Source organism: Rhinoraja longicauda, chromosome 34 (assembly GCF_053455715.1).
Source record: "Rhinoraja longicauda isolate Sanriku21f chromosome 34, sRhiLon1.1, whole genome shotgun sequence".
Classification (NCBI taxonomy): Eukaryota; Metazoa; Chordata; class Chondrichthyes; order Rajiformes; family Arhynchobatidae; genus Rhinoraja; species Rhinoraja longicauda.
Genome location: NC_135986.1, coordinates 482002 through 496455, shown reverse-complemented (window position 1 = coordinate 496455; position 14454 = coordinate 482002). Strand labels below are relative to the sequence as shown.

General features: G+C 50.8%; 1 protein-coding gene across 2 annotated transcripts in view; it reads left to right on the top strand.

The window, feature by feature from the left end:
- The window catches only part of LOC144609396 (polyunsaturated fatty acid 5-lipoxygenase-like), a 45442-nt gene that overhangs the window by 6620 nt on the left and 24368 nt on the right, over positions 1-14454 (top strand). The window contains exons 1-5 of one of the 2 annotated variants that reach the window (XM_078427858.1): positions 2327-2490; positions 3271-3472; positions 10618-10699; positions 12041-12163; positions 13239-13312. In XM_078427858.1, coding sequence (XP_078283984.1) covers positions 2344-2490; positions 3271-3472; positions 10618-10699; positions 12041-12163; positions 13239-13312 — 628 coding nt within the window. In that variant the 5' untranslated portion in view covers positions 2327-2343. Of the gene's footprint in view, positions 1-2326; positions 2491-3270; positions 3473-10617; positions 10700-12040; positions 12164-13238; positions 13313-14454 lie in introns of those variants that run through there. The other variant, XM_078427859.1, reaches the window with a different exon arrangement.

Genomic DNA, 14454 nt, shown 5'->3' with positions numbered 1-14454 from the left:
CTCAACAGGTCAGGCAGCATCTTGGAGAGAAGGAACAAATCCCATTCCTTCTCTCCAAGATGCTGCCTGACTACTGAGTTACTCCAGCATTTTGTGATACCTTTGATTTGTACCAGCATCTGCAGTTATTTTCCTCCACTGACTATGGGTGCTGTCTCCCTGGAGTTTGTACGTTTGCCTTGTGACCCCTTGGGTGTACTTTACATAGAACAGTGCAGCACAGTGAATAGGCCCTTCAGCCCACATTGTCTGTGCTGAACATGATGTCAAGTTAAATTAATCTCCTCTGACTGCACATGATCCATTTCGCTCCATTCCCTGCAGATCCATTTTAAATGTTAACATTAAAAATGTTTCCATGGGTTGTTGCCATCTCTGGTATCACTGTAAGAATCTGTCTCTTTTAGACTGTAATGTAAAGTCAAGTTATGACTTTATCATCAATTTTCCATTAAACAGATTGTATAAACATGTGATTATGAGGAAGGACATCCTTGCTATTGAGGCAGTGCAGCGTAGGTTCACTGGGTTAATCCACAGGATGGCGGGACTGTCATATGAGGAAAGATTGGAAAGACTGGGCTTGTATTCACTGGAGTTTAGAAGCATGAGACGTATAAAATTATAAAAGGACTGGACAAGCTCGACGCAGGAAAAATGTTCCCAATGTTCGGGGAGTCCAGAACCCAGGGGCCACAGTCTTAGAATAAAGGGGACGCCATTTAAAACTGATGTGAGAAAAAATCTGTTTCACCCAGAGAGTTGTGAATTTGAGGAATTCTCTGCCACAGAAGGCAGTGGAGGCCAATTCACTAGATGAATTTAAAAGAGAGTAAGATAGAGCTATAGGGGCTAACGGCATCAAAGGATATGGGGAGAAGGCAGGCACGGGTTACTGATTGTAGATGATCAGCCATGATCACAATGAATGGCCGTGCTGGCTCGAATGACCTCCTCCTGCACCTATTTTCTATGTTTCTATCATATTGGGAAACTTTATTCAGTTTATTTATATCAATGTATCTTGGCAAAAATGTTCTGTTCAATATATACTCGATTAAGAATCAAATTTATTCTCTTGAACTCTGCAGAACATGGGTCAAACTCCTTTAGTAAATCCGTCAATGACATGTATAACAATGTATGTACTTTCCCTGAGCACAGTGCGTGTTTGCAAAGGAAACTCTGTATGCCGATATTTATCTGGCTTGCTGTCCTGCGATCCTATTGACACCACAAACGGGATGATCCATCCAATTTTTAACCATGTGTGTAAACTGTGCACTTATTTAGAATGTTATTTGCCCAAGTGACCTCTCCTGCATTGGTCTAGCACCCTCTCCTCCCTCTCCCCTCCCCCCCCACTCACCAATTTCAACCCTCCTTTATCCCCCCTCCTCCCCTCACCCCCCCACCCACTCCATCCCCCTTATCTTCACCCACTCCATCCCCCCTTAACCCCCCTTATCATCCCCCCCCCCCCCCCACCGTTTGCACCATCGCAAAGTCGAAGCATCGTAAGTTGGGGAGCATCTGTATTAGATCAACGGGCCCCAACTGTCAGGCGCTGAACCGTTGCGTTCCCATTGTGACGTTGAACACGGCAGACGGATGTGGTAGTGAGCAACACAGGGGCTCCACAGGGGACGGTCCTCTCTCTCTTCTTATTTACCATCTACACCCCTTTGTGTAGATGGTGAATAGGAATAGGACTTCATATAGGAATAGGAATAGGAATAGGACTTCATATATAACTCGGACTCCTGCCACCTACAGATGTTTTCAGATGACTCTGCAAGTGTGGGCCACATCACTGAGGGGAGGGAAGCTGAATACAGAGGTGTAGTCAGCAACGTTGTTGAGTGGTGTGGGCTGAATCACCTGCAGCTCAACACCGACAAGACTAAGGAGTTAGTGGTGGACTTTAGGAGGAGAGGAACACCCCTGCCCCTGACTTTAGTCTCCATTAATGGTGTGGATGTGCAGTTTACCAGGGAGTACAAATACCTTGGAGTGTACCTGGACAGTGAACTGGACTGGTCCAGGAACGCTGAGGCCCTGTACAAGAAACATTAATATGGGTGTACTCTGTCCTTATCTATAACTATTTTAAAGCTAATCGGACTCCAGGTTTCTCGCAGTTTGCTGTGACATCTCCAGCCTCTGCCAAGGTAAACACATTAGCTTTCTTGGAATTTGCCTTGACATTTCCAGCCTCTGCCAATTAGATAATGAGACGAACATTTCACGGCAACGTATCGCCACCCTACACAATCCCCCGTATATATAGTGCGTGGAGAGAACGCTAAACACGCAGACAGCAGGTTCTTCAGCGAGTCAAACATGAAGGTCTTGTACCAGGTCACTATTGGCACTGGCGATGTGTTCTTAGCTGGGACAAAGGATAAAATATCCGTGAAGTTAGTGGGGTCACTTGGCAGCTCCCAGAAGTGTTCCATCGGGAACTGGGTTCCTCTCCGGAGAGGGACGGTGAGTACCTCATTATTTGGAGTATTGCGTGCAGTTCTGGTCACACCATCACAGGCAGGATGTGGAGGCTTTGAAGAGGGTGCAGAGGAGGTTTACCAGAATGGTGCTTGGATTAGGGGTTTCAGCTCTGGGGAGAGGCTGGAGAGATGGATAGTTTTCTCTGGAACATTGGAGGTTACGGGGAGAGCTGATAGAAGTATATAAAATAATGACAGGCGTAGATAAGGTAGACGTTCAGAACCTTTTATCCAGCGTGGAAATGTCCAACACTGGAGTGCACAGCCATGAGGTGAGAGAGAGAAAGTTTAATGGAGATGTGTGGGGCAAAGATTTTTGGAGAGTGAGGGTGGAGGTGGGGATAAGGGTGTGTGAGTGTGGGGTGAGTGAGGGTGGAGGTTGGGGGGTGAGGGTGGGCAGGGGTAAGAGTGAACATGGTGTTTGGGGATGAGGGTGGGAATGGGAGGGTGAGGATGAGATGGTTAGGGATTGGGGTGTGTGAGTGAGGCTGGGGTTGACAGTGGGGCTGGGGTAAGAGTGAGGGTAGGGATGGGGGGTGAGGGTGGAGATGGGGGGTGGTGTTTGGCGGTGTGGGTGGGAGTGGGGATGGGAGGATGTGGGGGTGGGAGTGGAGTGGGGATGGGAAGGTGTGGATGAGGTAGGTGAGGGTGGGTGTGGGGAGGGATGGGGGGGTGAGGGTGGAGTGAGTGAAGGGGTGGGGTATCTATGGCTCTGCTTTGTGATTGTCTGTGGGGCGGTGGGTTTTTCCCATTTGCGGCACAGGACTACCGCACGCACGTGAAGACCGAGTCTGAGCTCGGGGACCTCCTGCTGGTGAAACTCTTCAAGGACACGTATCTGTTTGGTGAGGACGACTGGTACTGCAGTTATGTGAAGGTGGAAACCACAAGCAGACTGACCTACAACTTCCCCTGCTACAGCTGGATCACTGATTCCACCCCACTGCAGATCATGGAAGGAGCCGGTACGATCAGTTAACATCTATATACATATATCTATATATATCTATATATCTACATCTCCACATCTATCTCCATCTCTATATCTATATTCTATATCTGTATTATATTCTATATATTTATATATCTATCTATTTATATCTTTATACCAAAACTCTCGTTTGTTATCTTGTTTGTGACTGAACTTCAGCCAAAACGGTACACGATATCGCCAAAATGTTAGTCCCACCTTACTCACCATTGTCACTTTAGTGATAATGCAAGTAGTTTTATTGAAATTGGCGTTATATTTTTTAAGTTATTCACATTTTAAAGTTTAAAAGGAGGAGGGGGGGAGGGGAGAGGGGGAGAAGGGAGAGGGGAGGCGGGGTTGAGGAGAGAGGGGGGGGGGGGGGAGGACAGGGTGCTGCACCAATACAGGAGAGGTTTGGGCCCAACGGGTCCACTTGGTCTAGTATCTATCTGTCTGTCTGTCTGTTTTCGGCAAAGCGGTGAACCGTAGCGCCACAATTTTTGCACCGCCTTAATCACCACGCTGGTCGAAAATGATATTTTCATTTAATTTGGTCGTATATTTTTTAAGTTACAGAGGTTTTAAAGTTTAAATATTTTATTTCTAACCGATTTATTCAAGGTCTTCAGCGTGTGACGTCACAATGCCCCTGTGAGATGAGCTCGCACTGCCCCCCCTCCTACTGATTTATTGAAGGTTTTCAGCGTGGCGCTGCTGTGCGTCTGCGTATGACGTCAGCACGTACGCGCGGCCTCTCCTCACTCGCACCAACAACATGGACGCCCTTAGCGGAGCCGCCCGCCCGCGATCACCGGCTCCCCTCTCCGCTCTCCCCTTGCTTCTCTCCTCTCTCCCACACCCTGGAGACCCTCTCCCCGCTATCGCACGGACCCAGCGCGCCGACGCCCAATCCGTCTCCAGTAGTCCGGGCTCGGCCACGCCACAGTAACGGCCGCGCTCCGCAGCTCCCTCCTCCTCCCTGCACGATCCGTAAGTGCTTTTCGCCGGGACCACAGGGGGGGGCTGGTAGGGAAAGGGGGGTGGGGGAGAGTAACGATGGGGGCGACGGGGAGGATGGGAGAAGGAGAGAGTGGGGGTGGGAGGAGGCAGAGCGGGACTGGGGAGGGGGACAGCGGGGTTGGGGGGTTGGTGCTGGGGGCAAGAGAGAGTAGGGGAAAGGGGTGTGCTGGGGAAAGGGGGGGTGGGGGAGAGTAAGAGTGTGTCTAGGGGAGAGAGAATGGGGGGGGTCTGAGAATGGGGACTGGGAAGGGGGACAACAGGGGTCGTGCGGAGGGGGCTTGGTGGTGGGGGAAAGAGGGGTACTGGGAAAAGGGGAGGTCGTGGGAAAAGGGGGTGTGGGGAGAGTAAGAGTGGGGCTGAGGGAGGAGAGAATGGGGTGGTGGGAAATGGGCCCAACGGGCCCACTTTGCTAGTATATATAATTAAAACTCTCGGTTTGTTTGTGTGTATATGTTTATGTGTGTACCATGCCCTCGACACAGCTAAAACGGTACAGGACAGCACGACAATTTTAGGCCCACCCTACTCACCATTACCCTGTGGTGTGAATAACCCCACTTTTGTTAATTTTTAAAACAATTTACATAATAAACTTTAATAAATGCGCTCCCCCCCCCCCCCCCGGAAGGACCAGTGCCCGAGCCTGACCTTCCTCCCATGGTGCAGCGCACCGCGGAGGCGGCTGTAGAGGGTCCAACAAGATGGCCGTCCCCGCCGATCGCAGCAGGAGAAATGGGGCCGAGGTCAGTGCCTTCTCCCTGTCCACTCTCGCCCACCCACGGCCACGGGGCACTCCCCGCCCGGCAATGGCTCCACGGTTGGGTGGGGGGGTGGAGAGGGGGATGGGGGAAGGAGCAGGGGTGGGGGTAAGGGGTGGGAGGAGTGAAGGGGATGGGGGAGGGGTGAAGGGGAGGAGGGGGTGCTGCACCAATGCAGGGGAGGGTTGTACCCAACGGGTCCACTTGGTCTAGTTTCCTGATAAAGATTTTGTCACTACAGAGGCTTGTCTACTCTAGTCTAGTTTATATTATTTTTTCATATTTCAGATACAGCGCGGAAACAGTCCTTTTCGGCCCACCAAGTCCACGCCGCCCTGCGATCCCCGCACACTAACACTATCCTACACACACTAGGGACAATTTTTACATTTACCCAGTCAATTAACCTACATACCTGTACGTCTTTGGAGTGTGGGAGGAAACCGAAGATCTCGGAGAAAACCCACGCAGGTCACGGGGAGAACGTACAAACTCCTTACAGTACAGCGCCCGTAGTCAGGATCGAACCTGAGTCTCCGGCGCTGCATTCGCTGTAAAGCAGCAACTCTACCGTTGCGCCACCGTGCCGCCACTAGTTTGCTGACTTTCCATTCCTGTGACTGATCTTCCTTCCCCTGTGAATTGGTCAATTGTCTCTCGGTCTCCACAGTACTGTTTCTTGGTTAGTTTATTATTGTCACGTGTGCCGAGGTGCAGTGGAAAGCTTTTGTCTGCCTGCTAGCCAGTCAAAGTAAAGACGATACGTGAATACAATCAACCGTCCACAGTGCATAGATAAAGTATAGAGGGTACAACATTCAGTGCAAGATGAAGTCCGATTAAAGATAATACAAAGGTCTTAAATGAGGTAGATGAGAGGTCAAGGCTGCTCCAGCTGATCCAGTTGTGAGCTTTGATTATTCAGACAAAGTCACAGAGCATTTATAACCAATTGACAATGTCCCCTCTCACTTTCTCTCCAATCTAAAGGGGCTGCTCTCAAGTTTTGGCTGCATTTCAGCCCCACACTCCTGATCTTTGGTCACCTGGTAAGAAAAGGTGGGGGAATAATAATAATAATAATAATAATAATAATATTCATTTATTGTCATTGCAACGAGTACAACGAAATTAAAAAATAGCCAATCCTGACGGTGCGTACAAACATATATGCAATAAATGCAAAAACAAATAAATACATAAATACAATTAAATACAATTATATTAAGTACAAGATTTTTTAACGGTGTTGCCTAGTGCAAAGGTAGTGTTCAGTTCTCGTATGGCCCTGGGGTAAAAACTGTTCTTAAGTCTGTTTGTTCGGGATTTGATCGACCTGAAACGTCGACCAGAGGGCAGATGAACAAACAGACGGTGGCCGGGGTGGGATGGATCTTTTATTATTTTGCCTGCTCTACTGAGGCAGCGTAGGCTGAACAGGTGCTCCAGGGAGGGCAGTGAGCAGCCGATGATCTTCTGGGCCGTCGTGATGACCCTCTGAAGGGCCTTCCTGTCCTTTTCTGAGCAGCTGGCATACCATGTGGTTATACAGTATGCCAGCACACTCTCGATGGAGCAGCGATAGAAGGACAACATGAGCTTCTCCTGCAGGTTGGTTTTCCTGAGGATCCTCAGGAAGTGGAGTCTCTGCTGTGCCTTCTTTACTGTGGTGATGGTGTTGGTAGACCAGGTAAGATCCTCTGCGATGTGCGTACCCAGGAACCTGAAAGCTGGTACCCTTTCCACACAGACCCCATTGATGTAGAGTGGGTCGTAATCTCCACTGGTTTTTCTAAAGTCAATTATAAGTTCCTTTGTTTTGGAGGAGTTCAGGACCAGATTGTTCACTGAACACCATGCTGCCAGCCTTTGGATTTCATCCCTATAGGCTGTCTCATCTCCTTCTGAGATGAGTCCAACCACAGTCGTGTCATCCGCGAACTTGATGATGGTGTTGGTGGGATGGGTGGGGGCGCAGTCGTGAGTGTAGAGGGAGTAAAGGATGGGGCTCAACACACAGCCCTGTGGTGAGCCGGTGCTCAGTGTAATGGTGGAGGAGAGGTGAGGGCCTATTTTGACGGTCTGGGGGCGGTTGGTCAGGAAGTCCTTGATCCATTGGCAGATGGTTTGGGAAAATCCAAGGTCGGAAAGTTTGGTGACCAGTCTGCTCGGGATGACCGTGTTAAAGGCAGAGCTGAAGTCGAGGAAGAGCATCCTCACATAGCTCCCCTGGTGTTCAAGGTGGGTCAGTGCAGTGTGAAGAGCAGTGTCGATGGCATCCCCTGTAGACCTATTTGCTCTGTAGGCAAACTGGTGTGTTGTCATAAGTGATAGGAGCAGAATCAGGCCATTCGGCACATCAAGTCTGCTCCGCCATTCAATCATGGGTGATCTATCTCCCTCCTCACCCCATTCTCCTGTCTTCTCCCCATAACCCCTGACACCCTTTATTAATGAAGGATCTACCTATCTCTGCCTTAAAAATATCCATTGACTTGGCTTCCATGGCCTTCTGTGTCAATGAATTCCACAGATTCACCATCCTCTGACTAAAAATATTCCTCCTCATTTCCTTCCTAAAGGAACGTCCTTTAATTCTGAGGCTGTGACCTCTAGTCCCTGTAGTGGAAACACCCTGTCGGTTGCTCTTGGGCCTGGCCAAGATGGCCATTCACAGGTCCAGGCAGCGGGCAGTTGAGGGTTCTGCCCCAGTTGACTGTCTCAACCCTTGTTGCAGTTCCATGTTTATGTCCGCAGCCCCTGGCATGGGAACACACGATATCCACGGGGACTTTAGAGACGCGGGAGCTCGGGTGTGTCATGGATATGGATGATAATGGTGTCATTTCAAGGTTGATGCAAACTGCACAAGCAGTACTTTGTAACTGTAATTATGCTGTAAATGCTCCTTAGATTCATAGAGCATGGAAACAGTTTCTTGTAGACAATAGACAATAGGTGCAGGAGTCGGCCATTCGGCCCTCCGCGCCAGCACCGTCATTCAATGTGATCATGGCTGATCATTCTCAATCAGTACCCTGTTCCTGCCTTCTCCCCATACCCCCTGACTCCGGTATCCTTAAGAGCTCTATCTAGCTCTCTCCTGAATGCATTCAGAGAATTGGCCTCCACTGCCTTCTGAGGCAGAGAATTCCACAGATTCACAACTCTCGGAGTGAAAATGTTTTTCCTCATCTCCGTTCTAAATGGCCTACCCCTTATTCTTAAACTGTGGCCCCTGATTCTGGACTCCCCCAACATTGGGAACATGTTTCCTGCCTCTAACGTGTCCAACCCCTTAATAATCTTATATGTTTAAATAAGATCCCCTCTCATCCTTCTAAATTCCAGTGTATACAAGCCTAGCCGCTCCAGTCTTTCAACATACGACAGTCCCGCCATTCCGGGAATTAACCTAGTAAACCTACACTGCACGCTCTCAATAGCAAGAATATCCTTCCTCAAATTTGGAGACCAAAACTGCACACAGTACTCCAGGTGCGGTCTCACTAGGGCCCTGTACAACTGCAGAAGGACCTCTTTGCTCCTATACTCAACTCCTCTTGTTATGAAGGCCAACATTCCATTGGCTTTCTTCACTGCCTGCTGTACCTGCATGCTTCCTTTCAGTGACTGATGCAGTTGGACACCCAGATCCCGTTGTACGTCCCCTTTTCCTAACCTGACGCCATTCAGATAATAATCTGCCTTCCTATTCTTACCACCAAAGTGGATAACCTCACACTTATCCATATTAAACTGCATCTGCCATGCATCCACCCACTCACACAACCTGTCCAAGTCACCCTGCAACCTCATAGCATCTTCCTCACAGTTCACACTACCACCCAGCTTTGTATCATCTGCAAATTTGCTAATGGTACTTTTAATCCCTGCATCCAAGTCATTAATGTATATTGTAATTAGCTGCGGTCCCAGCACCGAGCCTTGCGGTACCCCACAAGTTACTGCCTGCCATTCTGAAAGGGACCCATTTATCCGCACTCTTTGCTTTCTGTCTGTCAACCAATTTTCTATCCATGTCAGTACCCTACCCCCAATACCATGTGCTCTAATTTTGCCCACTAATCTCCTACGTGGGACCTTGTCAAAGGCTTTCTGAAAGTCGAGGTACACCACATCCATCCACCGATTAGTCAAGCATGATTTCCCCTTCGTAGGTCCATGCTGACTCGGAACGATCCTGTTACTGCTATTCAAATGCTCCGCAATTTCGTCTTTTATAATTGACTCCAGCATCTTCCCCACCACTGATGTCAGACTAACTGGTCTATAATTTCCCATTTTCTCTCTCCCTCCTTTCTTAAAAAGTGAGATAACATTAGCTACCCTCCAATCCACAGGAACTGATGCTGAATCTTTAGAACATTGGAAAATTATCATCAATGCGTCCACAATTTCTAGAGCCACCTCCTTAAGTACTCTGGGATGCAGACCATCAGGCCCTGGGGATTTATCAGCCTTCAGTCCCATCAGTCTACCAAACACCATTTACTGCCTAATGTGGATTTCCTTCAGTTCCTCCGTCACACTAGGATCTCTGGCCACTAGAACATCTGGGAGATTGTTTGTATCTTCCTTAGTGAAGACAGATCCAAAGTACCTGTTCAACTTCATAACAAGAGGAGTTGAGTATAGGAGCAAAGAGGTTATTCAGCTCAACTTGCTCATGCCAACCACATGCCCCATCTACACTGGATCCAGTGGAGATTACGGGGAGAGCTGATAGAAGTATATAAAATGATGACAGGCATAGATAAGGTAGACAGTCAGAACCTTTTTCCCAGCGTGGAAATGTCCAACACTAGAGCGCACAGCCATGAGGTGAGAGGGAGACAGTTTAATGGAGATGTGTGGAGCAAAGTATTTTGGGGAGTGAGGGTGGAGGTGGGAATGGGAGTGAGTGAGTGAGGGTGGCGGTGGTGAGGGTGGGCAGACTGTGCATCTACCCTTTCTATTTCCCTCATGATCTTATACACCTGTCTGTAACGCATCCTCCTGCACTCCAAGGAATAAAGTCTTCAAAAACACAACCAGATTTGTGAGACGATCTCCCATGTTGGTTGGCAGAGACAAATGGGGCTGAAGGGCCTGTTTCCATGCTGTGTGACTCTATCGCAGAACGATTGAGGCAAGACATTGGCCAGTAAATCAGATCACAGCTAATCATTCACCTCAGTGCATTTTCCGCGAGATTCCCATAACCCTCTGACCCTGGAACGTCTGTAAATCTCTCGGAGATTTCTATCAGAGATGGGGAACGGTTTTGCAAAGCTAGTGCACTTGGAAAGAGAGTGACGTTTGGTGTATGTCCTGATCATCTGTAACTATTCTCCAGCCCGGAAAAGACACGAGTACAAATCTCCCATCTTGGAACAATTCTGGGTAGAAGAAATGCAGAAGAAACAAGAGGAATATCAGTGAGTAGATGCCGTGCCGAATAACGAAAAGCCTTGATAGAGTGGATGTGGTGTGGGATAATTTAGGACAGGAGGGCACAGCCTCAGAATATAAAGATGTACCTTTACAATGGAGATGAGGAGGAGGAATTTCTTTAGCCAGAGGGAGGTGAATCTATGGAATTCATTGCCACAGACGGCAGTGGAGGCCAAGTCTTTGGGTATTTTAAAAGCAGATTGACTGGAGCTTGATTAGTACGGAGTGTCAATGGTTATGGGGAGAAGGCAGAAGAATGGGGTTGAGAGGGAAATATAGATCAGCCATGATCGAATGGCAGAGTGGACTCCAAGGAATAAAGTCCTTGTGACTTCTTCAAAAAACTCAGATTTGTGAGACATGATCTCCCATGTTGGTCGGCAGAGACAAATTGGGCTGAAGGGCCCGGGGAGGGGTCAGTGATGGAGGGGGACAGTGCTGGGGGAGGGGGACTCAGTGCTGGGGAGGGGGGGCAATGCTGGGGAGGGGGGCAATGCTGGGGAGGGGGGCAGTGCTGGGGAGGGGGAGTCGGGAGGGGGAGTCAGTGCAGGGGGAGTGGGGTAGTGCTGGAGGGGGACTCAGTGCAGGGGGAGGGGGACTCAGTGCAGGGGGAGGGGGAGTCAGTGCAGGGGGAGGGGGAGGCAGTGCAGGGGAGGGGGAGTCAGTGAGGGGGAGGGGGCAGTGCAGGGGGAGTGGCAGTGCAGGAGGAGGGGGAGTCAGTGCAGGGGGAGGGGGAGTCAGTGCAGGGGAGGGGGAGGGGGCAGTGCTGGGGAGGAGGGCAGTGCTGGGGAGGAGGGCAGTGCTGGGGAGGAGGGCAGTGCTGGGGAGGAGGGCAGTGCTGGGGAGGGGGGCAGTGCTGGGGAGGGGGGCAGTGCTGGGGAGGGGGGCAGTGCAGGGGGAGGGGGGAGTCAGTGCAGGGGGAGGGGGACTCAGTGCTGGGGAGGGGGGCAGTGCTGGGGGACGGGTCTGTTCTTGGGTAGTGGTGTGCTGGGAGAGGGGGGGGGTGGAACACATTGCCAGGGGTAAAGACATACAATAGTGGTGTTTAAGAGGCTTTTAGCAATATAGAAGTACAGGGAATAGAGGGATATGGATGATGTACAGGCAGGTGAGACCAGTTTAACTTGGCATGTTTCAGCATGTTCCTGTGCCGGTCCATGTTATATATGCTACCTTTTCTATTGTGTCTCAGAGATTTACTCAGTGCTTCGGCTCGGTTGTTTGATGTGTTAGTGCTGATATCGGTACAAACAACAAATTGATTCATCTCTGAATTACTGAATACTTTCATGCGTCCTTAAGGAAAGTCTCGTCTGATGTTTCAGGTGGGCTGTTTATGCACCAGGTTTTCCCAAAAAAATCAACCATGATGACGCCGAGGACTTGCCGAGAGATGCCAAGATCCCACTTGAAAGACCAGTGGGCATTTTCCTCTCCATTAAGGAGGCGTAAGTATTGGAACGTCATGGGGCGATGCTCAAAATGGGCCCGGTTGGGATCCTGGAGTGTATACGGAGGGTCCCGACCCAGAATGTCACCCATTCCTGTTTGCATGGTGCCGACACCAAATCATCCTTCAGTCTGCAGCCCACTGGCGGCCACATCATGTACATGTCAGTGGTATCTCCAGGCCACTGCCCTCGGCCCACATGTGACCTCTCTGTCCGCACAGAGCCCGGCTTCTGACCCACTCTGTCTTTAACCCAGATTTAGTTTAGTTTAGACATACTGTACGGAAATAGGCCCTTCGACCCACCGAGTCCATGCCGACCAGCGATCCCTGCACATTAACACTACCTTGCACACACAAGGGACAATTTACACTTGTACCAAGCCATTTAAACCACAAACCTGTACGTCTGGAGTGTGGGAGAAAACTAAAGCTCTTGGAGAAAACCCACGCGGTCACAGGGAGAACGTACAAACACCGTACAGACAGACAGGATGGAACGCAGATCTCTGGCGCTGTAAGTGCAGCAAGGCAGCAGTGCAGCCCCCCGCGACCATGCTCCCCCGACCATGCCCCCCCCCCCGACCATGCCCCCCGCGTCCATGCCCCCCCGCGACCATGCTCCCCCCGACCATGCCCCCCCCGACCATGCCCCCCCCCCGACCATGCCCCCCCCCCCCGACCATGCCCCCCGCGTCCATGCCCCCCCGCGACCATGCCCCCCGCGACCATGCTCCCCCCGCGACCATGCTCCCCCCGACCATGCCCCCCGCGTCCATGCCCCCCGCGTCCATGCCCCCCCCGCGACCATGCTCCCCCCGACCATGCCCCCCCCCCCCCCCCGGCCCCTGCCCCCCCCCCACCCGGCCCCTCCCAGTCCACCCGGCCCCTGCCCCCCCACCCGGCCCCTGCCCCCCAACCCGGCCGCTGGGCCCCGCCCTTGCTCCAGCTGTTCCCAGCTGTGGTCTGTGGTTGGGTCGACCAAAACATCTGGATGGCTGTGAAACAAACGCCTGACATCGGCAGTCCTTCATGTCCGGCTGAACCTGTTGCTTCTGTCTTTGTCTCTGCAGCATTTCAAAGCTGTTTCCGCGTGAAGAGACACATACTGAGGCTGTGTCTTACACCTACATAACTTCAGTCAAAGGTACGTTTTTCCTCAGATCCTGAGTCCCTGGGTCCCAGCTGCCCAAACCTCTCTTCTCCGAGCACAGCCTCAGTAGAAAAGGATGGATCTCCAAAATGTAGATGAGGAGGAATTTCTGTGGCCAGAGGATGGTGAATGTGTGGAATTCATTACGGCAGACGGCTGTGGAGGCCAAGTCAGTGGGTATTTTTAAAGTAGCGATTAATAGGTTCTTGAATAGTAAGGGTGCCAAAGGTTATGGGGAGAAGGCAGGAGAATTGGGTTGAGAGGGAAAATTAGATCAGCCACGATTGAATGGTGGAGTAGACTCAATGGGCCGAATGGCCTAATTCTATTCCTATACCTATGGACTTATGGACTCAACATCCCATGATTTTACTGTCGCTGGTACAGAACTGCAGCCACCCGCATTGTCACTAACCACTGTGTGTGGGGAGCTCCCTGTAGGGGGTTGTTGGTGGTGGGCAGGGCTGTGATGCCCTTCCCTGTATTGCCCACCACCAACACTGGTGCCAAGAGGACAGCGGCCAACTCAGGCTGGGCACGACTTCAACACTGCTGGAAACTCTGCCACTGGTTGGGAAGCCAGAGGTGGAGGGGCAAGTCGTCCCGTGGGTGAGGGGAGGGGCCAGTGGAGCAGAAAGTCTCCCAGACTCATCTGACACCTCTTGAACTTCTGTCCAGTGGCAATCTGCTCCAAGTGACATGTAGCCTCTGAGAATCTGTTGAGTGGGAGAGATGGACACAATGCCATGGGGTTAATGCAAGAAATCTTACTGCCACACATTGATGAAGTTGGGTGGCACGGTGGCGCAGCTGGTAGAGTGGCTGCTTCACAGTGCCAGAGACCTGAGTTCGATACTGACCTCGGGTGCTGTCCGTGTGTGTGTGTGTGGAGTTTGCACGTCCTCCCTGTGACCTCGTGGGTTTCCTCTGGGTGTTCTGGTTTCCACCCACACTCCAATGATGTGCGAGTTTGTAGGTTAATTGGCTTGTGCAAATTGCCCCTAGTGTGCAGGGAATGGAAGAGAAAGTGGGATACATAGAACTAGTGTGAAGCTGATTGGTGGTCGGTGTGGACTCGGTGGGTTGAAGGATCTGTTTCCACGCTGCATCTGTGAACTAAACTCGAACTAATGTCC